Source organism: Petromyzon marinus, chromosome 12 (genome assembly GCF_048934315.1).
Source record: "Petromyzon marinus isolate PM22_M1 ecotype Great Lakes invasive population chromosome 12, UKy_Petmar_22M1.pri1.0, whole genome shotgun sequence".
Lineage (NCBI taxonomy): Eukaryota > Metazoa > Chordata > Hyperoartia > Petromyzontiformes > Petromyzontidae > Petromyzon > Petromyzon marinus.
The window spans coordinates 674,108-698,105 of NC_133678.1; the positions used below are offsets into that span (position 1 = coordinate 674,108).

Genomic DNA, 23,998 nt, shown 5'->3' on the forward strand with positions numbered 1-23,998 from the left:
TGGCTTTGTCAAAGGGCGAGAACACGTGGCTCCGAGGGTTGCCCGAGGCGTAGACATTCCCCGCGACTGTAACTCAACGCGGAGGAGGAGTATTGCTGTGGTTGTCACTCTCGAGGGGAGGAGGGAAGGCAGGGAGGGAGAGAGGGGTGGTAGTGGGGAGCGGTCGTGTTGCGGTTAGCGCGCTGCGAACCCGGCGACCCGAGTTCGATTCCCGCACTTGTCCCAACAGTCTATGAGGCTAAACGGTGGATCTTTGTCTTTGGAGGGGAGGGAGTGGGGGAATTTGCGTGACCACCCGGGCGGCTCGGAGTTGGATGTTATTAAAACGAACTCCCACCTAAGCCCGTCCGCTGGGAGGTCGCTCCTGTTCCGCTGCTGCTCTCGCGCGGCCGTGAATAATGTGCCCCTCCCCCCACCCCTGTCGCCCGTGCTGTCGGCTCTCTGCCCCTTCTTACACTCACATCTCAAAAGCCCCTTTCCTCACGGTGTCCCCTTGCAGCCGCTAGAGGCGTTACTATTCACCAGCAGTGTTAGTCAACTCGAATCGATGATTAAACCGATTCGTGACAAACTGAATATACGGGGGCGATGAGAATGTTCACGCCCTGAGCACACGCACCACGCCTGTGCATTGGTAGAGGGAGTGCAATTAATTATTAATTACAAGCTGCTCGCCCGCTCCCTACATTTCTCGCTCTCTTCTTCTGACGCTCGCGGATTTATTCGGAAATGATTGAGGGGTTCATTCATATTCATCAAAATATACACCTCGCCCAGAGAGAGGGACAGAGGATGAAACGCCGGCGCCCTATTGGCTGCGATTATAGTGACGCCAAGTTAGGTGACGTCACAGTCCCCTTCCCCCCCCCATCTTTCTATTCACCCCCCTCCCACTACAATTTTCCACCCCCCTCCCCTCCCACTTCGTCCCCTCCTCATAACTCGCGCCCGGCCGCTACCCCCCTACACCACACCCCCCAAGCCATTTGCATTAATACATCAACATACACATAGATATATATGTAGACAAACGTGCGTACATATACTGTACACAAAGACAAAGATCCTCCCTATAGCCTTTTGAGGGAAGTGCTGTTAGCGATCACCTATAAACGCATCCGAGAGGATGGGTGGGCAGCCACCACACCCGGCCGCCTTTGTCTCCCGAGCGATGATGTTTACACACCACACCAGGTACTCGTTCGAGGCTGAGTTAACCAAGAGGAGGTCGCCCGGGTTCGTAGCGCAGCACGCTAACCGCTCCACCACCGCTCCCCGATCACACACACACTCACACACACGCACACACACGAACACACACTCACACACATACACACACGGACACACATACACACACTCACACACACGAACACACACGAACACACTCACACACACGCACACACACGAACACACACTCACACACATACACACACTCACACACAGGCGCGCACACACACACCCGGGCCACCCAATCTCCGCCCCGTGCATCTCATCCCGCACCCCCCACCCAACTCACTCAGCCGCCCCCATCACCACCACCACCTCCTCCTCCTCCGGTCCTCGGTCCTCCACCCAGCGCAAGCCACGTCGCTCCCTCCACCCCCCTCTCTTCCACACCACCCCCAGCGATCCACCCACCTCCTCCCCCACCCCTCCTGCGGGCTCTCGCTCTCCCCGGAGCGCGAACACGCACGCTCTCTCGCTCTCTCTCTCCATCTTTTGTGTGAGCTGCACGGGTTCAGCTGCCGTGGCGCAGCGCCTCGGTCCCAGTGTCTCTGTGTGGAGACACGGTGGATACACGACGAGGTCCCGGTGTCTCTGTATGGAGACACAACGAGGCCCGATGTCCCTGTGTGGAGACACGGTGGAGACACGATAGAGACACGACGAGGTCCCGGTGTCTCTGTGTGGAGACACAACGAGGCCCGATGTCCCTGTGTGGAGACACGGTGGAGACACGATAGAGACACGACGAGGTCCCGCTGTCTCTGTGTGGAGACACGGTGGAAACACGACGAGGCCCCGATATCCCTGTGTGGAGACACGGTGGAGACACGAAGGGGCCGGTGTCTCTGTGTGTAGACACGGTGGAGACACGACGGGGCCCCGGTGTCTCTGTATGGAGACACGGTGGAGACACGACGGGGCCCCGGTGTCTCTGTGTGGAGACACGGTGGAGACACGACGGGGCCCCGGTGTCTCTGTGCAGTCTGGTTGTCTGTCTGGAGACACGATACAGCAGTAGAAGTGGCCAAACATGCCAATGCGAAATCCTCGTTAAACGCTCAGCACATTCGTCAATAGCACTTAATATGTGTGCGTGTGGCCTTGATATGAAAAAATATATATAATATGCGACGTTTCGGGCAATGGGCCTTCTTCATGGCACATAAATAGTGTATTTGAACAGAGGGTTGAGTTGTTGTTATTGGTTGTCACCATTGCCTACACAGCAGCAACAGCATAGCCAGATAATTTGTTTACTTCCGAGTCTTGGGACGCCGCTGGTCAAACAATTAAAATAGCATCGAATTCAGCGAAACCAAAAACATGACCTGGACTACATGGTGACGGCGTCCAGCTACCACTCGCCAGAACCCAGGCCACAGAGTCCATGACGGGATTGGTGCGGCGTTCACCACGGGGTCGCCACAACCCAGGCCACAGAGTCCATGACGAGATTGGTGCGGCGTTCACCACGGGGTCGCCAGAACCCAGGCCACAGAGTCCATGACGGGATTGGCGCGGCGTTCACCACGGGGTCGCCACAACCCAGGCCATAGAGTCCATGACGAGATTGGTGCGGCGTTCACCACGGGGTCGCCAGAACCCAGGCCACAGAGTCCATGACGGGATTGGCGCGGCGTTCACCACGGGGTCGCCACAACCCAGGCCACAGAGTCCATGACGGGATTGGTGCGGCGTTCACCACGGGGTCGGCACGCGGTTTTCCCTGCTCCGTTGTTTCCACATTGCCTCGCCACGCGAGACGCCTCTCTCAGTCCCCTGGGGGTGATGACCCAAGTGCAAACACTGCACAGGAACAGTGCTACTTCTATCAAGATGCACCTGGCTCACGGAACAATATTGTATATATATACAGTACATATGTGTGTGTGTCTATGAACAGCGGTAGTGTAGTGGTTTCGGGCGCTGCGCTACGAACCCGGAGACACGAGTTCGATTCCCGATTACGGTCAACAGCAGTGGCGAATATCTTAACCGGTCCTGAGCCTCCCCTAGATCTACTCGGCCTCAAGTGAGTACCTAGTGCGATGTGTAAATATCGCCACTAAGGAAACAAAGGCGGCCTGGCGTGGTTTTGGCTACCCACCCCGTGCCGGCCTTCGTAGGTGTTCGTTAACAGCACTTGCCCCAAAAGTATATGAGGCTATACGGGGAATCTTTATTTTTGTTTATGTTTATCGACTACAGTTATTCAAGCTACATATTTCAGATCAACAACTCTGGAGTAGAGGTTGCCATGCTGGAGGGGAGGGAGAATCTGAGAGAGGAGAGAAGGTTCAGAAGTGCAGGAAGCCACAGGCAAGCGCGAAGGCAGCCACAGAATCGGCGCCACCAATTTCCCAAGCTCTGTGGTTCTACCTTAGGATGTTTGGTAAACTCTACGAATACGTTTTATACGTCTCGATGTATATGTATAAATGAGCCCAAGCCTCCCGTAAATCACGTGACTTCTGTAGGTGGACACCCCACTGAAACCCTCCCCTCCCACCTATATATGTTCTCTAGCTCTGAAACATCGCCCACCATCCCCACCCGTGATAGATCCACTGCTGAATGAAGGCCTTCCCCCTCTCGCGACCCTGTGATAAGCCTGGGGCGTTCCACCCGAGCGCGTGCACGCCGGCTGCCTCCATCGCTCGACAGAGGTGGCTGTAGGTTATTATTTGTATTTATCCCACCTACATACCGCGTTTAAGCACAACTCCTGGGGGGGGGGGGGCAAAGGAGTAGTTGGGGGCTCTGTATTGAAACCCACCCCGACTCGTAGGGTCGCTGGCTCCGTCACGCCGACTGACACGGCCATGATGAGGCTTCCAAGGCTCCCGGATGCACGCCGTGAAGGCGTCATGTCGCGTAGACAGGCCCTCTGAGGCGTCCGTGACAGGCGCTAGGGGAGGGGAGGGAGCGAGGCGACACGGGACAACAAACAGCTGCTGTGAACCGATAGTGGCTGGTGGTGGTGGTTGTGGTGGTTGTGGTGGTGGTTGTGGTGGTGGTTGTGGTGGTGGTGGTTGTGGTGGTGGTCGTTGTGGTGGTGGTTGTGGTGGTGGTTGTGGTGGTTGTGGTGGTGGTTGTGGTGGTTGTGGTGGTGGTTGTGGTGGTGGTGGTTGTGGTGGTGGTCGTTGTGGTGGTGGTTGTGGTGGTGGTTGTGGTGGTGATGGTGGTTGTGGTGATTGTGGTGATTGTGGTGGTGGTTGTGGTGGTGGTTGTGGTGGTTGTGGTGGTGGTTGTGGTGGTGGTGGTTGTGGTAGTGGCGGTGGTCGTTGTAGTGGTGGTGGTGGTGGTTGTGGTGGTGGTCGTTGTGGCGGTGGTGGTTGTGGTGGTGGTTGTGGTGGTTGTGTTGATTGTGGTGGTGGTTGTGGTGGTTGTGGTGGTGGTTGTGGTAGTGGCTGTGGTGGTTGTGGTTGTAGTGGTGGTGGTGGTTGTGGTGGTGGTTGTGGTTGTAGTGGTGGTGGTGGTTTTGGTGGTGGTGGTGGTGGTGGTCATTGTGGTGGTGGTTGTGGTGGTGGTGGTGGTTGTGGTGGTGGTTGTGGTGGTGGTGGTTGTGGTAGTGGCGGTGGTGGTTGTAGTGGTGGTTGTGGTGGTGGTGGTTATAGTGGCGGTGGTGGTTGTAGTGGTGGTGGTGGTTGCGGTGGTGGTTGTAGTGGTGGTGGTGGTTGTGGTGGTGGTGGTTGTGGTGGTGGTTGTGGTGGTGGTGAGGTTGTGGTGGTGGTCGTTGTGGTGGTGGTGGTTGTAGTGGTGGTTGTGATGGTGATGGTGGTTGTGGTGATTGTGGTGATTGTGGTGATTGTGGTGGTGGTTGTGGTGGTGGTTGTGGTGGTGGTTGTGGTGGTGGTTGTGGTAGTGGCGGTGGTGGTTGTAGTGGTGGTGGTGGTTGTGGTGGTGGTCGTTGTGGTGGTGGTGGTTGTGGTGGTGATTGTGGTGGTTGTGGTGATTGTGGTGGTTGTGGTGGTTGTGGTGGTGGTTCTGGTGGTGGTTGTGGTAGTGGCGGTGGTGGTTGTGGTGGTGGTGGTTCTGGTGGTGGTTGTGGTGGTGGTGGTTGTGGTGGTGGTGGTGGTGGTGGTTGTGGTAGTGGCGGTGGTGGTTGTAGTGGTGGTTGTGGTGGTGGTGGTTCTGGTGGTGGTTGTGGTTATGGTTGTAGTGGTGGTGGTGGTTGTGGTGGTGGTGGTGGTTGTTGTGGTGGTGGTCGTTGTGGTGGTGGTTGTGGTGGTGGTTGTGGTGGTTGTGGTAATGGCGGTGGTGGTTGTAGTGGTGGTGGTTGTGGTGGTGGTGGTTGTAGTGGCGGTGGTGGTTGTAGTGGTGGTGGTGGTTGTGGTGGTGGTTGTGGTGGTGGTTGTGGTTGTGGTGGTTGTAGTGGCGGTGGTGGTTGTGGTTGTGGTGGTGGTGGTTGTGGTGGTGGTGGTGGTTGTGGTGGTGGTTGTGGTGGTGGTGGTGGTTGTGGTGGTGGTGGTTGTGGTGGTGGTCGTTGTGGTGGTGGTGGTTGTAGTGGTGGTTGTGATGGTGATGGTGGTTGTGGTGATTGTGGTGATTGTGGTGATTGTGGTGGTGGTTGTGGTGGTGGTTGTGGTGGTGGTTGTGGTGGTGGTTGTGGTAGTGGCGGTGGTGGTTGTAGTGGTGGTGGTGGTTGTGGTGGTGGTCGTTGTGGTGGTGGTGGTTGTGGTGGTGATTGTGGTGGTTGTGGTGATTGTGGTGGTTGTGGTGGTTGTGGTGGTGGTTCTGGTGGTGGTTGTGGTAGTGGCGGTGGTGGTTGTGGTGGTGGTGGTTCTGGTGGTGGTTGTGGTGGTGGTGGTTGTGGTGGTGGTGGTGGTGGTTGTGGTAGTGGCGGTGGTGGTTGTAGTGGTGGTTGTGGTGGTGGTGGTGGTTCTGGTGGTGGTTGTGGTTATGGTTGTAGTGGTGGTGGTGGTTGTGGTGGTGGTGGTGGTGGTGGTTGTTGTGGTGGTGGTCGTTGTGGTGGTGGTTGTGGTGGTGGTGGTTGTGGTGGTGGTTGTGGTGGTTGTGGTAATGGCGGTGGTGGTTGTAGTGGTGGTGGTTGTGGTGGTGGTTGTAGTGGCGGTGGTGGTTGTAGTGGTGGTGGTGGTTGTGGTGGTGGTTGTGGTGGTGGTTGTGGTGGTGGTTGTAGTGGCGGTGGTGGTTGTGGTGGTGGTTGTGGTGGTGGTGGTTGTGGTAGTGGCGGTGGTGGTTGTAGTGGTAGTGGTGGTTGTGGTGGTGGTGGTTGTTGTGGTGGTTGTGGTGGTGGTGGTGGTTGTAGTGGCGGTGGTGGTTGTAGTGGTGGTTGTGGTGGTGGTTGTGGTGGTGGTTGTGGTGGTGGTGGTGGTGGTTGTAGTGGCGGTGGTGGTGGTGGTTGTGGTGGTGGTGGTTGTGGTAGTGTCGGTGGTGGTTGTAGTGGTGGTGGTGGTTGTGGTGGTGGTGGTTGTAGTGGCGGTGGTGGTTGTGGTGGTGGTTGTGGTGGTGGTGGTGGTTGTGGTGGTGGTTGTGATGGTGGTGGTTGTAGTGGCGGTGGTGGTTGTAGTGGTGGTGGTGGTTGTGGTGGTGGTGGTTGTGGTGGTGGTGGTTGTAGTGGCGGTGGTGGTTGTGGTGGTGGTGGTGGTTGTTGTGGTGGTGGTGGTGGTTGTAGTGGTGGTTGTGGTGGTGGTGGTTGTGGTGGTGGTGGTTGTGGTAGTGGCGGTGGTGGTTGTAGTGGTGGTTGTAGTGGCGGTGGTGGTTGTAGTGGTGGTGGTGGTTGTGGTGGTTGTGGTGGTGGTTGTGGTGGTTGTAGTGTCGGTGGTGGTTGTGGTGGTGGTGGTTGTTGTGGTGGTGGTGGTTGTGGTGGTGGTTGTGGTGGTGGTTGTGCTGGTGGTGGTTGTGGTGGTGGTTGTGGTGGTGGTGGTGGTTGTGGTTGTGGTGGTGGTGGTTGTGGTGGTGGTGGTGGTTGTGGTGGTGGTGGTTGTGGTGGTTGTGGTGGTTCTGGTTGTGGTGGTTGTGGTGGTGGTTGTGGTGGTGGTTGTGGTTGTGGTGGTGGTTGTGGTGGTGGTTGTGGTGGTTGTGGTGGTTGTGGTGGTGGTGGTTGTGGTGGTGGTTGTGGTGGTGGTTGTGGTGGTTGTGGTGGTTGTGGTGGTGGTTGTTGTGGTGGTGGTGGTTGTGGTGGTTGTGGTGGTTGTGGTGGTGGTTGTGGTGGTGGTGGTTGTGGTGGTGGTTGTGGTGGTGGTTGTGGTGGTGGTGGTGGTGGTGGCGATTTGTGTGCGGTCAGGCGCCTCCACTGTGGTGAACGCGCCGAGGTAGCGGAGCTATCGCCGGCACTGCGTGAGGAGGCGCCGTGGTGGATCCATGCGTTCGCCATCGCCTCCTGCTGCTGCTGCTCTTCAACGGTTATGAACATTTTGTTGCTGTTGTTGTTTTTTGGAAAAATGTGATTTTAAAGAAAACGCGGTAGAACTAACCTTGCGGTATTCTTGTAAACCACCTCCACGCTCCTGGCCCTCACCCAGCAGTGGATAGGCTTTCGGGGCTGACCGTGTGTGTTAGGGAGCGATGATGGTGTCGAGGCGTCGTGTGACCCCGTGAGCCCGGCACGAGAGTCGTAAGGTCCGGTTCGCACGGCCCATGCGATCCGATAGGCAACAGCAGCAGCAGCAGCAGCAGGAGCGAGGGTTGATGGATCACCATACAGAGGTTGCGAAATTCCCTTCTCGTGGGTGGGCGTCGAGGAGGAGCCAGAGGAGAAGGCGGGTACAGCAAAAGTGTGGACCAATCGCCACCTGTTTCCGTCTGTACGGGGATATAGTGTTCCCCCCTCGCGCAAACGACTCGTCAGTGATCAGCTGACAACATCTTACAAAATAAACACGTCAGTGTCACAGCTGCGGCAGGACCCTCCTGGCAGTGAGTCTTGCGACTCAGTAGCGTGGCTCTTGTGGATACATCAGTAAAAAATAGTCATCGACACTGAGTGGATTGATAATGAGTCGTTATCCCGTTCAACACGAGCGCTCTGCACACAGACATACGAGACACAAACACATTCCCCCCGGATAGTCTTCACAGACTTTTAGGGCAAGTGTTGTTAGCGAGCACTTATTACGGCCAGTGAGATACCTGAGGGGTGGGTGGCCAGTCACACGCGCGGCTGCTCACACTGTCACTCACAGAGCCACACACTCACACACACTCACACTTACACACTTACTCACACACACTCACACTGTCACTCACAGAGCCACACACTCACACACACACACTCACACACACACACTCACACACTCACACACATACACACTCACACACACTCACACTTACACACACACACTCACACACACTCACACTCACACACTCACACTGTCACTCACAGAGCCACACACTCACACACACACTCACACACACTCACACTCACACACTCACACTGTCACTCACAGAGCCACACACTCACACACACACTCACACTGTCACTCACAGAGCCACACACTCACACACACACACACTCACACACACACTCACACACACACACACTCACACTGTCACTCACAGAGCCACACACTCACACACACACACACTCACACACACACACACTCACACACACTCACACTGTCACTCACAGAGCCACACACTCACACACACTCACACACACAACAACAACAACAACAACCGCCATTCGCCACTAAGTGGCGGTGACGTCACCACGACGCTTGTGCCAGGCTATGTGCACCCTGAGGCCACGTGAAGTGTCGAACGCCCGCTGGCAGGAGGTCACGGGGCAGACCCAGGTGCCACGGGTCGACTGACTGAGATGACTGGCTGATGCACCACCTGTGCCCCCTACTGTGCCAACCTGCTGTGCTTTAGCCACCCGGCGCTCCGCTCGCTGTTGTGAGCGTCGCTCCTCCGCCCTCCGTTGTTGTTGGAGGGCGACTGCCTCCAACTGCCCAGTAGCATCCTTCACGAGCCTCCTCCACAGAGGCCGATCTTGACACCGCTGGTACCAGTCATCGGCAAGTCCACTCAGCTCCACGTCCTCCTGTACCACATCACTCCATCTCTTCTCTAGCCCGTGCCGCGCCCGCTTAGCCCCCTCAATCCGGCCAAACAAAAGCTGTTTCGGCATGCGGTGGCTGGGCATGCGGGCTACATGACCCAGCCATCGCAGCCTTGCCTGCCGGAGGAGCTCACCGATGGGACCCTGCCCAGATCTTTCAAGGATTTGTGAGCTCCTCACACAATCCAGTCTGGTTAAACCCAGGATGGATCGTAGGCAGGTCAGCCTAAATGTTTCTAACCGGCGAAGATGTTCCATTAGGGGGGTCCACGTTTCGCAAGCGTAGAGAAGGGAGGGAATGACCGTGGCCGAGAAGACCTGAAGCTTAGTGCGGAGCGACAGACCAGGTAGCTTCCACACAGCGTTACGCAACCGATGAAAAGATATTGCCGCTCGACTGATTCGGAGTGAGACCTCTGCTGTTAAACTGGAGCCAGTCATAAGCACACTGCCCAGGTATGGGAAACTCTCCACTCTCTCCACAACTGCCCCATCACCGATTGGGAGTTGTGGGGGTGGAGTGTCCGATGGTACAAAATACCCAGGCAGGTGCTTAGTTTTGGTGGGGCTGATGGTAAGGCCCCACCTCTTAGTGGCACGCTCCAGTCTCAGCAGCAGCATCTGCAACTCCTCCTCTGACTGAGCAGCTATTACCAAGTCATCAGCATACATAACGTGGTTGAGCAATAGGGAGCCATCCCTTGACCGCACCCGGGCATCGATTAGCCTCCCATTATATCTGTACCATATGGAGATTCCCCCGGTACAGCTATTGAAGGCTTCACGAACTACGTGGTCAAAATAGATGTTAAATAATGTGGGAGCCAGAGGATATCCCTGTCGCACCCCAAGGTGTACAGGGAATGGCTCTGACTCCCGGCCACGTAGTTTTACCCGGGCCCGCTCACCATCATGAAGGTCCTTAATGATCGTGAGCAGAGGGTCAGGTACTCCAAAAGCACGAAGAACGACCCAGAGCCCAGGCCTACTGATGGTATCATAGGCCTTGACCAGGTCAATAAAGCAGAGATGTAGGTCTTGTTGGAATTCCCTACACCTCTGCTGTAGCAGACGGACAGAAAATATGGCATCTGTGCAGGACCGCCCTTTCCTGAAACCGCATTGGGGCTCCGCAAGCCTCTCCTCAGCGTGCCTGGCAAGGCGATGCTGAATAATCCTTGCCAGGACCTTTCCCGGCACACTGAGGAGTGAGATGCCCCTGTAGTTGTTACAGTCTGTGCGGTCCCCCTTCTTAAAAAGGGGGACCACCAGGGCATCCTTCCAATCCTGCGGAACCCGTCCAGTGGTCCAGACTGTTGTTATGATGTCATATAGGGCAGTCTGTGCACAAACGCCACCCTCCCTCAGCATTTCGCTTGGGAGATCATCTCTGCCCGCTGCCTTTCCTGGTCTCAGACTCCGGATCGCCTTCAATACTTCCTCAGCAGATGGCACCTCAGCCAGCCACTCACAGGGGGTGACTTCATCCAATATTTGAGGCACCGCAGCCTCAGCAGGGTCATCCTCACTTTGTGCCACGATGTTTTCCTGGCTGTGGGATTTTCCCTCCCCCAGGACCTCACAGAAATGCTCAGCAAATCTGCGAACCTGTTCCTGGGGGTCGGAAATTGGATCACCGTTTTTTCCCCTAATGATGGTAATAGGTGTGGCGCTGCAGGTTACTTTTTTGATGGAGTTAAATAGCGATTTGTGATCACGGGCCACTGAGGCAGACTCCATCTCCTCAGCAACCCGCGACCACCACCCATCCTTGCAGCGCCTCACGGCTCTCCGAACCTCCGAGCGAAGGCTGCGGTAAGCCTCCTCATTCTCTGACGTGGGATTCTGTAGCCGATGACAGTGGGCCTGTCGCTTTTTCTCAACCATCCTGAACAACTCCTCTGTCATCCAGGGTGTCTGGGGAGGTCTGGACCGCGTACCCAAAGCAGCCATTGCAGCTGCATGAGTCACAGTCCTAAACCTCGCCCATTTACCCTCGACATCAGGAGGAGTCGGGGACGATGCCAATCCCAGCCGCAAGCGATGATGAAATTCTCGCTTGCAACTTTCATCAGATAACTGAGACCAGGCCACTTTAGGTTGGAATGGGGTCCTGGGTGTACACCCACCACCGGAGTGGAAGAATGGCAGGCGCATCTTACAGATGACTAGTCGATGGTCAGAGGGCAGATCAGCTCCACGGTAGGTCCTGGTGTCAAGGACATGGGCTCGCATTCGCTGGTCCGTCACTATGTAGTCCAGCAGATGTTCTTGCTTGGACCCGGCATGCATCCATGATGTTGTGTGGATGCGCCGATGCCGGAACAGCGTGTTGGTAATTACAAGCCCATGGGCTGCACAAAAATCTAGCAGCCTCCTACCATTGTTATTGAGCTGATCTGGCCCATGCCCTCCAATCACTCCAGACCAGGTGCCAGTATCATGACCAACTCGGGCATTGAAGTCACCCAACATGATGACTCTATCCCGAGGGGCCACTTTAGCCAGCACCTGTGACAGGAGGTCATAGAAGGCATCTGACTCATCGGCTTTGCCTGCATCCCTCCACGGATGTTCATCTTCGGTGGGGGCATAAGTAACCACGACCACCATTCCTCGCCTCCGGTTGATGGGAAGGCGAGCCCAAAGTAGCCTGGGGCTTACAGCTTCCCACACCTCACCGCCACGCTCCCACGCCCCCTTCATTCTTTTGTTCAAAAGAAGACCCACACCCTGTTGTTTGGCAGTCTGCTGCCCCGAGTAGAGGACTGTCCACCCCTCATGGTGGCAGGAGCCAGAGCCGGTCCACCGGACCTCCTGAATGCCGCATAGATCCAGGCGGTACCGGTCCAGCTCCCGACAGAGGAGTGGCAGCCTCTCCTCTGCAGTGAGCGTTCGAACATTCCACGTGGCCACCCGTAGTGGCTTTTCGTTGTTTCTGGAGTAGCCCCGAGGGTAGGTATTCAATCTCCTGGCTCCGCCAATTGGGGTTTGGCCAGGAGACGTCATAGACGCCTGGCCCCCCGGGGCCTCCGGCACAAGCTTAGTTGTTACATATTTCACTTTAATTCGTGGTTTTGTGGTAATTAATTGAAGGTGGAGGGGATACCAGCCCCTCGCACCCGTCCAGAGCCCCCGTTTAGCCCCTGTGGTGGACACATATGCCATGAGGGGAGGAGCCAATCAAAATTGGAACTCCCCCCACAGCACTGTCCACGACAGAGTTGCCCGTCCGGCACCGCGAGGAGGTAGGGGGTTGTTTTGCCGGACACACACACTCACACACACACACACTCACACTGTCACTCACAGAGCCACACACTCACACACACACTCACACACTCACACTTACACACACACACTCACACACTCACACTGTCACTCACAGAGCCACACACTCACACTTACACACTCACACTTACTCACACTGTCACTCACAGAGCCACACACTCACACACACACACACACTTACTCACACTTACCCACACACCCTCACACACACACACACTCACACTTACACACACACTCACACACTCACACTGTCACTCACAGAGCCACACACTCACACTTACACACACACACTCACACACTCACACTGTCACTCACAGAGCCACACACTCACACCAACCCACACACCCTCACACACTCACACTTACCCATACACTCACACACTCACACACACACACACCCACACCCACCCACACTCACACTTACCCACACACTCACACACTCACACTTACCCACACACTCACACACACACACACTCACACTTACCCACACACCCTCACACACACACACACTCACACTTACCCATACACCCTCACACACACTCACACTCTCACCCACCCACACACTCACACTTACCCATACACCCTCACACACTCACACACTCACACTTACCCATACACCCTCACACACACACACCCACACTCTCACCCACCCACACTCTCACACTTACCCATACACCCTCACACACACACACACCCACACTCTCACCAACCCATACACTCACACTTACCCACACACTCACACTTACCCATACACCCTCACACACACACCCACACTCTCACCCACCCACACACTCACACTTACCCATACACCCTCACACACTCACACACCCACACTCTCACCCACCCACACTCTCACACTTACCCATACACCCTCACACACTCACACTTACCCACACACCCTCACACACACACACACCCACACTCTCACCCACCCACACACTCACACTTACCCATACACCCTCACACACTCACACACCCACACTCTCACCCACCCACACTCTCACACTTACCCATACACCCTCACACACTCACACACTCACACTTACCCATACACCCTCACACACACACACACCCACACTCTCACCCACCCACACTCTCACACTTACCCATACACCCTCACACACACACACACCCACACTCTCACCAACCCATACACTCACACTTACCCACACACTCACACTTACCCATACACCCTCACACACACACACACCCACACTCTCACCCACCCACACACTCACCAACCCACACACTCACACTTACCCATACACCCTCACACACACACACACCCACACTCTCACCCACCCACACTCTCACCAACCCATACACTCACACTTACCCATACACCCTCACACACACACACACCCACACTCTCACCCACCCACACTCTCACCAACCCACACACTCACACTTACCCATACACCCTCACACACACCCACACTCTCACCCACCCACACTCTCACCAACCCATACACTCTCACCCACCCACACTCTCACTCTCACCTACCCATACACTCTCACCCACACACACACACTCACTCACCCACCCACACTCTCACCAACCCATACACTCTCACCCACCCACACTCTCACCAACCCATACACTCTCACCCACCCACACTCTCACTCTCACCAACCCATACACTCTCACCCACCCACACTCTCACCAACCCATATACTCTTGCCCACACACACACACTCTCACCAACCCATACACTCTCACCCACACACACACACTCACCAACCCATACACTCTCACCCACACACACACACTCTCACCAACCCATACACTCTCACCCACACACACACACACTCTCACCCATACGCACACAGGTGCTCGCACGCACGGATGAGAATCGACGTTCGATGAGAGAATCCGCGCTCCCAATCAGCGTGCACGGGGTGCGGCCGCAACTGCGAGCCTCTTCATTACCGGCCGTCAAGTGAGGAAGGAGCGCGACCTTGACAGATCCCCGCTCCCGCACACGGCGCGCGTGTCGCCGGCACGTCGAGGGGACGGGCGGAAGGGACTCGGCGCTCGCTCGAGAGATCGCAGCGACAGAGAGCGACGACTCCGGGCCGAGGCCGTGATTCGTTTTTGGAAGGAGCCGCATTCCCCCGTTGTCGTTGGAGGCGGCGGCGGATGACGGACGGCACTCCCGGCTGTGTCCCTGCCGTGGGGCTGCGGGGTGATGCACGCGGGGTGATGAACGCGGGGTGATGCACGCGGGGTGATGAACGCGGGGTGATGCACGCGGGGTGATGCACGCGGGGTGATGCACGCGGGGTGATGCACGCGGGGTGATGCACGCCCGGGGTTAGGGACGCGGGGCGATGCACGCGGGGTGATGCACGCGGGGTGATGCACGCGGGGTGATGCGCGCCCGGGGTTAGGGACGGGGGGGGGCTATCCCCGCTGGCAGGGGCCCTCAGCCCCCACGCCCGCATCGCCCCCTCATCCCTGGATATGAAGAACGGCGCAGGCGCGCGTCGGCTGCCCTCTGGAGCTCCGCTGCCCTCTCGGCGCCACGGCCGCAGCTATGGCTCTGATGAAGTAAGTGTCGCGAGTTGTATCATCGAACTTTGGTTGTCGATACGATGTTGTTGTCGGCCAAGCAACGGTGGCATTGCTGGTGGCGGTGGTGGTGGCGGTGGTGGCGATTGCCTTTCCACGTGGTCTGTATGTGGAGGCATCAGCGAGGGGTGGGCGTCGAGGCGGAGCCGCTCCCTGGCTCGCCAGGACAAGTCGGATGTAGCAAAGTGGGGACACAAATCATCCGTGCCCATTTGTATGATGGGATAGAGTGTTACCCCCTCGCACGCAAGCGTGTATTGTCTCTGGGTGCTCCGGTTTCCTCCCACCTGTACAAACACAACTCGTCATCAAACCGACTGGACGCTCCTGAGTGTGTGCGCACACCTCCGTGTGTCTCGCGGATCGCGCACCAATGTGTGATGCAGTTTCATCAACGACCCTTCTATCCCACGACTGAATAATAATAATAATAATACAAATTATAGTTCAGAATTAAGTTTCCTTTTTGGTTCGATCACCTAAAAATGTCTGTCGTAAACCCTTCACCACCTGATGTGGCCATTTAATTCAAACGTGTCCGATGTTTTGCTTGAGATCACACCCAGCATCATCAGGTTGTGAACCTGAGCTCAGATCTCGAGTGAAAGTGCTTTCTGATCCGGGTCCTGAATTGGCTGTGTCGCGTGGCGGAGGGTTTACGACAAACATTTTATAAACGGCCCTAACCCAAAACAAACGAATTGTAAATCCTCGCTTAAAGCGTTGTGATTACACAACGCGTTTTCACTATAACGCAGTTCTTCCATTCGGGAACACTTTTCACACAACGTTGAACACGCCCGTTATAACGCAGAACGTGCCCGTTATAACGCAGAACGTCCCCGTTATAACTCGGAACGTGGCCGTTATAACTCGGAACGTGGCCGTTATAACGCAGAACGTGCCCGTTATAACGCGGAACGTGGCCGTTATAACGCAGAACGTGCCCGTTATAACGCGGAACGTGGCCGTTATAACGCGGAACGTGCCCGTTATAACGCAGAACGTGCCCGTTATAACGCAGAACGTGCCCGTTATAACGCAGAACGTGCCCGTTATAACGCGGAACGTGGCCGTTATAACGCGGAACGTGGTCGTTATAACTCGGAATGTGCCCGTTATAACGCGGAACGTGGCCGTTATAACGCGGAACGTGGCCGTTATAACTCGGAACGTGGCCGTTATAACGTGGAACGTGCCCGTTATAACGTGGAACGTGCCTGTTATAACGCAGAACGTGCCCGTTATAACGTGGAACGTGCCCGTTATAACGCGGTTTCTGAGTGGTCGATGATGAACGACTTTCTTGAGCTGTGCAGCCGAGTGCAGTGATGCAGTATGAGGAATGATACAGTAACGTGGCGGTGTATCCTCAGTTATTTTCCCACTATCTAACTGTGCGGGTACATCATTTCTTGCTACTCTTCATCGTTACATTATTTATGGGGACATTTTTTCGTTGAACACATTTTTCGCTTCACGCTGCACTTTTCTACTGCGTTAAGCGAGGACTTGCTGCAAAAATATTATTAATGTAATTGACTATCGCACGTCTCTCGCTCTGCCTCGACACGCGCTCAGTATACTTCCTGGGCTATAATTAAAGTCATAATGATGATGAGTTAGCGACGCGTCATCATCCCATTACGATGAGTGGATCGTGCAGAACGCGACGCCTCTCGGCAGATCTCGCAAAGCTAAGCAGGGGGGGTTGAGCATGGACAAGCGCTCGGATGGACGACCACCGTGTATAATAGTGAGAGACACAGAGAAACTGCACTATTCACCATATGCACCATGGGGTCCTGCTGAACAATACCGTTCCCAGATGAACAGCCATTCCACTGGCGCGTGAAGAGACCGTGAATTGAGTCGTGAGTAACGGAGAGAAGTCGGTCGTCCTGTTTACACCGGGGCGATTTGGGGGCTGAGATTTAGCAACGCGGAGGTCGAGACATGGCAGAAGAACTCGTCAAGGGGACACTGCCCCAACACTCTCGACCCTACCCTCCTCTGGCCTCTCCTTTTGGTGTGAGAAAGGGTCATTGCCCGAAATACCGACTGTGAAGGCCACGATGTGATTGACGAACGTTGCGTTTTGTTGATGTCGTTGATAAGTGCTTTTGCACCACTGCCAACGTAGCAGTAGCAGAAGCAACAGCATCACCACAACACTTTGTTCAACGAAAATCAAACATCGATGCATATTGAACCGGAACTCTGCATGGAGACAAGTCGTCGAATCGGTGTTTGGGGCTGAATCATTCGGGGAGCATAAATCCTTAACACTATCATTATTGTTATTACTGCTTATGTGACATGAAGAAGGATCATTTCCCGAAACGTCACCTATTATATAATTAATGCCACGCACACGCAACGCTATTGCATGTGCGTGTGTGTGGCCCTCTCATATCCATTGTTTAAGTACGCCTTACAAATCGAAACAATTCTTTTTATATTATTGACGAATGCGTGGACGTTTTTATGCAATTATTAATATCACTTCCTCCTGCCCTTTCCTCGACACCCCCGCCCCCTTGCCCCCCCCCCTCACCATCCACCACTAACCCCCTCGCCCCGCCCCCCCCCCCCCCCACTCTTTGTCTCGGTGTTGCCATTGTCCACCAGTGAGACGAGTGATTAGCGGTGAGTGCATTAATTGGCTTGGGGATTTGGGGCCACGGTGGCCCAGATGTACGCCTATCAAAAGCCCAGCCACTCCAATTTGAATTTAGATTGTGTTTCCCTGCTCTGTTTGAGGCTGCGGCCGAGCTGGGATTATCTTTGAACCCATATGGTGCTTTTAATTACACCGTCCGGGCAACACAACCGACGAGAGAAGACTTTTTTTTATCAAAAATAAACAGAGCCGTTTCGTCCGCACGAGGCTTCTAAAAGCGGGGACCGGCCAGCGCTGTCTTTTGTGTGCACTTTGTTCAAAGTGTGAGAGAGAGAGACAATTATATTTTTGTACTGAATTATTATAAATATTTTACTAAATATATCAATATAATAATCGTCATCATCATCGTCGCAAAGCTTCTGTGTCGCGCGCGCTACCCCAAGCACCAAACTGTTGACGGGGAAATCTCAAAATTTCTGGAGTCGATTCCGGATTCGACAACTCCCCCCCCGAACCCCCCAAAAGGAAATGAAAGTTATCGATTATCATATCGAGTGCAAAAAATGAAGAATTAAAATTCACACCTACAACAATGTGTTGTTTCAAACCTAACCAATAAATCATAATTCACACAACAATAACTATTTGCATACCAACCACCTCACACCAATAATCTGTACTTCAACGAGATACAGTCACGGTGACCTAATGACTTAATTAAATAAATGAGTCATTTTTTAATTAATTTCCATGCCGAAGATTTGGGATCGTTCGTGAGGTTGGAGTCGGCTATATTTATCATTCTACCACTTTTGCATGGAACCTCCTTTGCCAGTACCAAAATATGATAATAGGTGTTTCCCCTTTTTCTTGTTGCCAGAAAAAAGGGGAAAACCCGACTCTGACACTGCTCACAGAGCAACTACTAATGAATCACTAAACACACTTATCCCACTTCATCATTCTGCTCTTCGATTTGCACTGGATGTACCATACAGGACTCACCATTGTGACCTCTGCTTAAAATCAAATCTCATATTACTTGATGCAAGGAGAAATGCACATTGGGCCCCGTTCATCCATAAAATTCTTATTGGCAAGTCTGCGCTAGACTTAGCTCATTCATTAATCCCATTGTCAAATCCAACAAAGCTAAGGTGTCTATCTAATTGTCGTGTAACTATCCCAAGAAAAACAATTGAAAAAGTTGACAAATCATTTGCCGTGGCACCAGCAACGTTATGGAACAACTTTGTTTCCTCCCTGAACAACATATATCATCTCTGTTCCTTCCTCCCTCTCTGAGATGTGTGTGGGGAGCGGTGGCGTAGTGGTTAGTGCTGCGCTATGAACCCAGCTACACGAGTGGCATTCGCGCACACGGCCAAAGTCGGTGGCGAATATTTGAACCGGTCCTGGGCGTCCTCATAGGTAGACTCGAACTTAAACTTGAGTACTCGGTGCGTAGTGGAAGCATCAGTACTGGGGAGATGAAGGCGGTCGGGTGTGGTGCTGGCCATCCACCCCTTCGGGTACTCTACCGGCCTGTTTAGGTTATAAGGGGAATCTTTTTGTGTGGCTGGGTATAGGGGGGTAGACGGGCGTGGCACTGGCTAGAGGAAAGATGGGCAGATGCGGTACAGGAGGATGTAGAGCTGAGTGGATGACCGGCACCAGCGATGTCAAGATCTGCCTCTGTGAAGGAGGAGGCTCGTGAAGGACCCTACTGGGGAGTTGGAGGCAGTCGCCCTCCAGCAACATCGGAGGGCGGAAGAGCGACGCTCACAACAACGAGCGGAGCGGCGGGTGGATAAAACGTAGCGAGTTGGCACAGTGGAGAGTACAGGTGGTGCATCTGCCAGTCATCTCAGCCAGTCAAGCCATGGCCCGTGACCCTCTGCCAGCAGAGAGTCTTCGACACTTCAGGTAATAGCCGGATAGTCCACCTAGCCTGGCACAAGTGCTGTCGTGACGTCACCGCCACTTAGTGGAGAATGGCGGCTGTGATTATTGTGTGAGCCTGTGCATATGTGTGTGTGTGATTTTTGGTAATTAAATTAAAGTTGGAGGGGTTACAAGCCCCTCGCACAAAATCAAAGCCCCCGTTGGCCACGATGTTGGCGATGTGAATGTCACGAGGGGAAATAACTCATTATTAGATTCCGCCTGCCAGCCTCCTCCTCCTCGATGGCACCGATGACAACACAGCATCGTGCTGCCGTCTGACACCAGTGAGCCAGCGAGGAGGTGGGGGTCGTGTTGCCAGACAAATTAAGCTTGTGCCGGAGGCCCTGGGGGGACAGGCGCTTACGACGTTTTCCGGCCAAACCCCATTTGGCTGAGCCAGGAGACTGACCCCCTCCACCCACGGGGTTCCTCCAAACACAGCGAGGAAACCACTGCGGCTGCCCACGTGGAACGTTTGAACGCTCACTGCAGAGGAGAAGCCGTCATGCCTGTCAGGAGCTCGGCCGGTACCTCCATGCCCTACTCACCACGAGGGGTGGGCAGTCCCCCATCCGGGGCAGGAAACTGCCAAACAATATGGCGTGACGCCAAAAGGCGTACGTCATCTGGTCCAACACCAGTGGTGACTAGGCTCTAAGCAAAGCCGTCTCGAGTGTAAACCAATCAATTTCAAGGACAGTGCATATCATTATCAGAGTTGTCTCTTTTTGTTTGCATTTTGACTGCTTGTGTTGTGGTTATTGCAAACATGATCCCTTGTATAAAGGTGTCAGTTTTGGTGCCAGATAAAAGGGTAAAAACATATTACTATATTTGCTACTGGCAAAGCAGGTCTCATAATATGGCCTGGCTCTTCTGATGAACACAAAAAAATGAATTCGGTGTGTGAGCGTGATGTTGAGGTGTGGGAAGCGTTGAGTTGCAGGCTACTGTGAGCTCAACTCCCCACGAACAGAAGGCGAGGGATGGTCGTGGTGGTGGCTTTACACCTCCACTTAAGATGAATATCAGTGGATAGATGCAGGCAAGTCTGCTGAGTCAGATGCCTTCTATGCTATGACCTCCTGTCGCATGTGCTGGCTAAAGTGGCCCCTAGGGATAGAGTCATCCTCTTGGGTGACTATAATGCCTGAGTGGGTTATGACTCGGGCACTTGGGCCGCAATGATAGGCGTGGGCCAGATTATCTCAACAACAGCAGTAGGAGGCTTGTAGAATGTTATGCAGCTGATGGGTTTGTGATCACCAATATGCTGTGCCGGTATTGGCGCATCCACACAACATAATGGATGCACACCGGGTCCAACCAGGGACATCTGACCCCATAGTGACGGGACAGCGAATGCAGTCCCTTGTCCTTGACACCAGCACCGACCGTGGAGCACCCCACTCACCATTGGCTTGTCATCTACAAGATGCACCTGCCGTTCTTTCACTGCGGTAGTGGGCATCCACTTAGGACCTCATTCAATCCCACACTAGCCTGGTCTCGGCTTGCTGGTGAAAATTGCTTGAAGTTAGGGTTGGCATTATCCTCCATCCACCTGATACTGAAGGAAATGCAGTTGCTATGGATGCACTGGGTACGCAGTCCCGACCTCCCCTGAAATCCTGGCTGACGGAGCAAGTGTTCCAGCTTGCTGAGTGAAAGCGACAGGCCCACTCCCACCGTCAACATCCCACAACTGACAATTAGAAGACTTACCACAGCCTTCGCTCGAAGGTTCGGAGAGCCGTGTGGCACTGTAATGATACGAGATCGTCGCGGTTGCTAAGGAGATGGAAACTGCCTCAGCAGCTCACAATCACAAATGACTCTTTAATTCCATCAATGGGGTAACTTGCAGCACCACACAGATGACAAACCTTAAGGAAAAGAACGGTGATCCAATTTCCGACCCCCAGGAAAATGCTTGCATTTTTTCTCAGGATTTCTTGAGGTCTTGGGGAAGGGGAACCCCTCAGCTCAGATAACACCGTGAGTTCGATCCTGCTGGGGCTGACATGCTTCACATATTGGAGGAAGTATCCATTCCTTGTGAGTGACTGACTGATTTGCCATCTGTTGAGGAAGTGCGAACAGCAATCCAGAGCCTGAGACCAGGTAAAACGCCGGGCAAAGATGACCTTGCAAGCGAACGTCTTAGAAAGGGTGGCGTTGTGAGCAGACTGCACAATGTGACATTATAACAACCGTCTGGACCACAGGTTTGATTCCACAGGATTAGAAAGATGCCCTGGCAGTCCCTCGCAGGAGAGCACTGATCGCAGCAACTACCAGGGCTTCTCCTTCTTAAACTATACAACTAAAACTCGTTTTTATTTTACCAGTTAAGGCCCACTGAGCCATGTATCATTTTTTCGTAAGCGACCTCGTCACAAATGATAGCTCAACGTAGTGGCGTATCATGTAGACATGTATAGGAACCAAATACTCTAAACGCACGTTTATAAATGTGGAGGGAAAACCCGGAGGAGCCGGATAAAAAAACAATCCACGCGACCAAGAGGAGAGAGACACACAAACTCCAAATATACAGCAGGCGTCAGGGTCGGGATCCAACCCACGGCCCGCTGTATATCAGGCGAGGGAGTGAACATCTCGCCTTGCTAGACACGCCGAGGAGAGAGCCTTGCAGGTGGTCCCCATTGTGACGTCAAAGCATCCTCTGCGCGTCCACGTCAAGCGACAGCACCTGGCTCTGTCACGTGACCTTCTGCCAGCGAGTCGCCCAGACTTCACGTGGCCTCAAAGTGTACCTCGCTTGGCACACACTAAGTGGCGGCCCGAGTTGAGGTCCGTTTAAGGCCAACATCAGTGGTGATTATCTGACTATCCGGAGTCGGTCCTGGGCCTCCGCTAGATCGACTTAGCCTTAAATGAGTACCTGGTGCGGTGCGCGAACATCTGTAACTTGCATAACCATCTACTCGGCAAACCGCGAAAGCAAAAAACTTTTGCCTGTAGGCGCGCATTTATCTCGTGCTATAAAGAAGGGCCATTGTCTGAAACGTCGGAATCTAAGCGAGTTTCTGAGCCTGGTTTGGCACCTGGGTGATTGGAGGCTGCCTGAGAATAGAGGGCAGTGCGGCTTGTATCCCTCGCTTGGGATCGCGAGGTGGCCGGGAGCTGGCACAGTACAGCATTGAATTCGTGAATCCATCTGTGCGGAGCATTGAGCGGGATCCGAGGGCCAGTGAGCGCGGCGCGCAACGATGGGTGACGTCGTCTCCAGAGTCGTGACGCGAGGAGCGAGCGAGCGAGCGAGGGGCGGAGATTCACTGTGTTCTGGGCGGGGAGTAGGTGGCCTCCGTGTGTGTGGGGGGAGGGGTCGAGTAGGTGTGTGTGTGTGTGGGGAGGGGTATAGGGGGGATGTGTGTATGGCGGTGTAGAGTGCCTCGTAGTGGGTGGGGGGCTGTGTGTGTGGTGGGGGTGTTGAGTGGGGAGCGGCAGTGTAGCGGTGAGCGCACTGCGCTAAGAACCCGGCGATCCGAGTTCGTTACCCGCTCACGGCAAACACCAGTGACGATTATCTGAACTGGTTCCTGGGCCTCTCCTAGGTCGACTCGGCCTCAAATGAGTATCTGGTGCTATGTGTAAAACATCGCCACTTGGGAGACAAAGGCGGCCGGGCGTGGTGCTGGCCACCCACCCTCTCGTGCGTCGTTCCAGCCTTCATAGGTGCTCGCTAACAGCACTTTCCCCAACAGTCTGTTGAAGGCTATACGGGGGATCTTTGTCTTTGTTGAGTGCCCGTGTGTGTGTTCATAGTCGGTGGGGGGCTGTGTGTGTGTGGGGGAGTGTAGAGTGTCTGTGTTTGTGTTTACAGTGGATATGGGGAGTGGCAGTGTAGCGGCTAGCGCACTGCGCTACCAACCCGGCGACCCGAGTTCTATTCCCGTTCACGGTCAACTCCAGTGACGATAACCTGAACCGGTCATGGGCCTCCCCTAGGTCGACTCAGACTGGTGCTGCGTGTTGACGTCGCCACTCGGGTGTGGTGCTGGTAGCCACCCAGCCCTTGTGTACCCTACTGGCCTTCATAGCTCATAGCACTGACCCACAACAATCTGTTGAGGCTGTGACGGGGGGGGGGTGTATTTTATGAAGAAGCTGCGTGTGTGTGTGTGCAGTTTATTTTTCTGCAATTGTCACAGTATCACTGCTGGGAAGACAAAGGCGGTCACGCGTGGTTCTGGCTACACCGCTCCCTCTGTGCGCCGTGTCAGCTTTAATGATAATTAATAATAATAATGATTAACAATAATTAGTGTTCACGAAGAGCGAAA

General features: G+C 54.3%; 1 protein-coding gene across 6 annotated transcripts in view; it reads left to right on the forward strand.

The window, feature by feature from the left end:
• Positions 1–23,998, forward strand: part of LOC116941732 (uncharacterized) — a 136,188-nt gene that overhangs the window by 26,395 nt on the left and 85,795 nt on the right. For 2 of the 6 annotated variants that reach the window (XM_076066453.1, XM_076066456.1), the window contains exon 1: positions 14,891–15,094. The exons of 2 other annotated variants lie outside the window; for them this stretch is intronic. In XM_076066453.1, coding sequence (XP_075922568.1) covers positions 15,008–15,094 — 87 coding nt within the window. In that variant the 5' untranslated portion in view covers positions 14,891–15,007. Of the gene's footprint in view, positions 1–14,889; positions 15,095–23,998 lie in introns of those variants that run through there. 2 more of the 6 variants (XM_076066454.1, XM_076066455.1) reach the window with 2 other exon arrangements.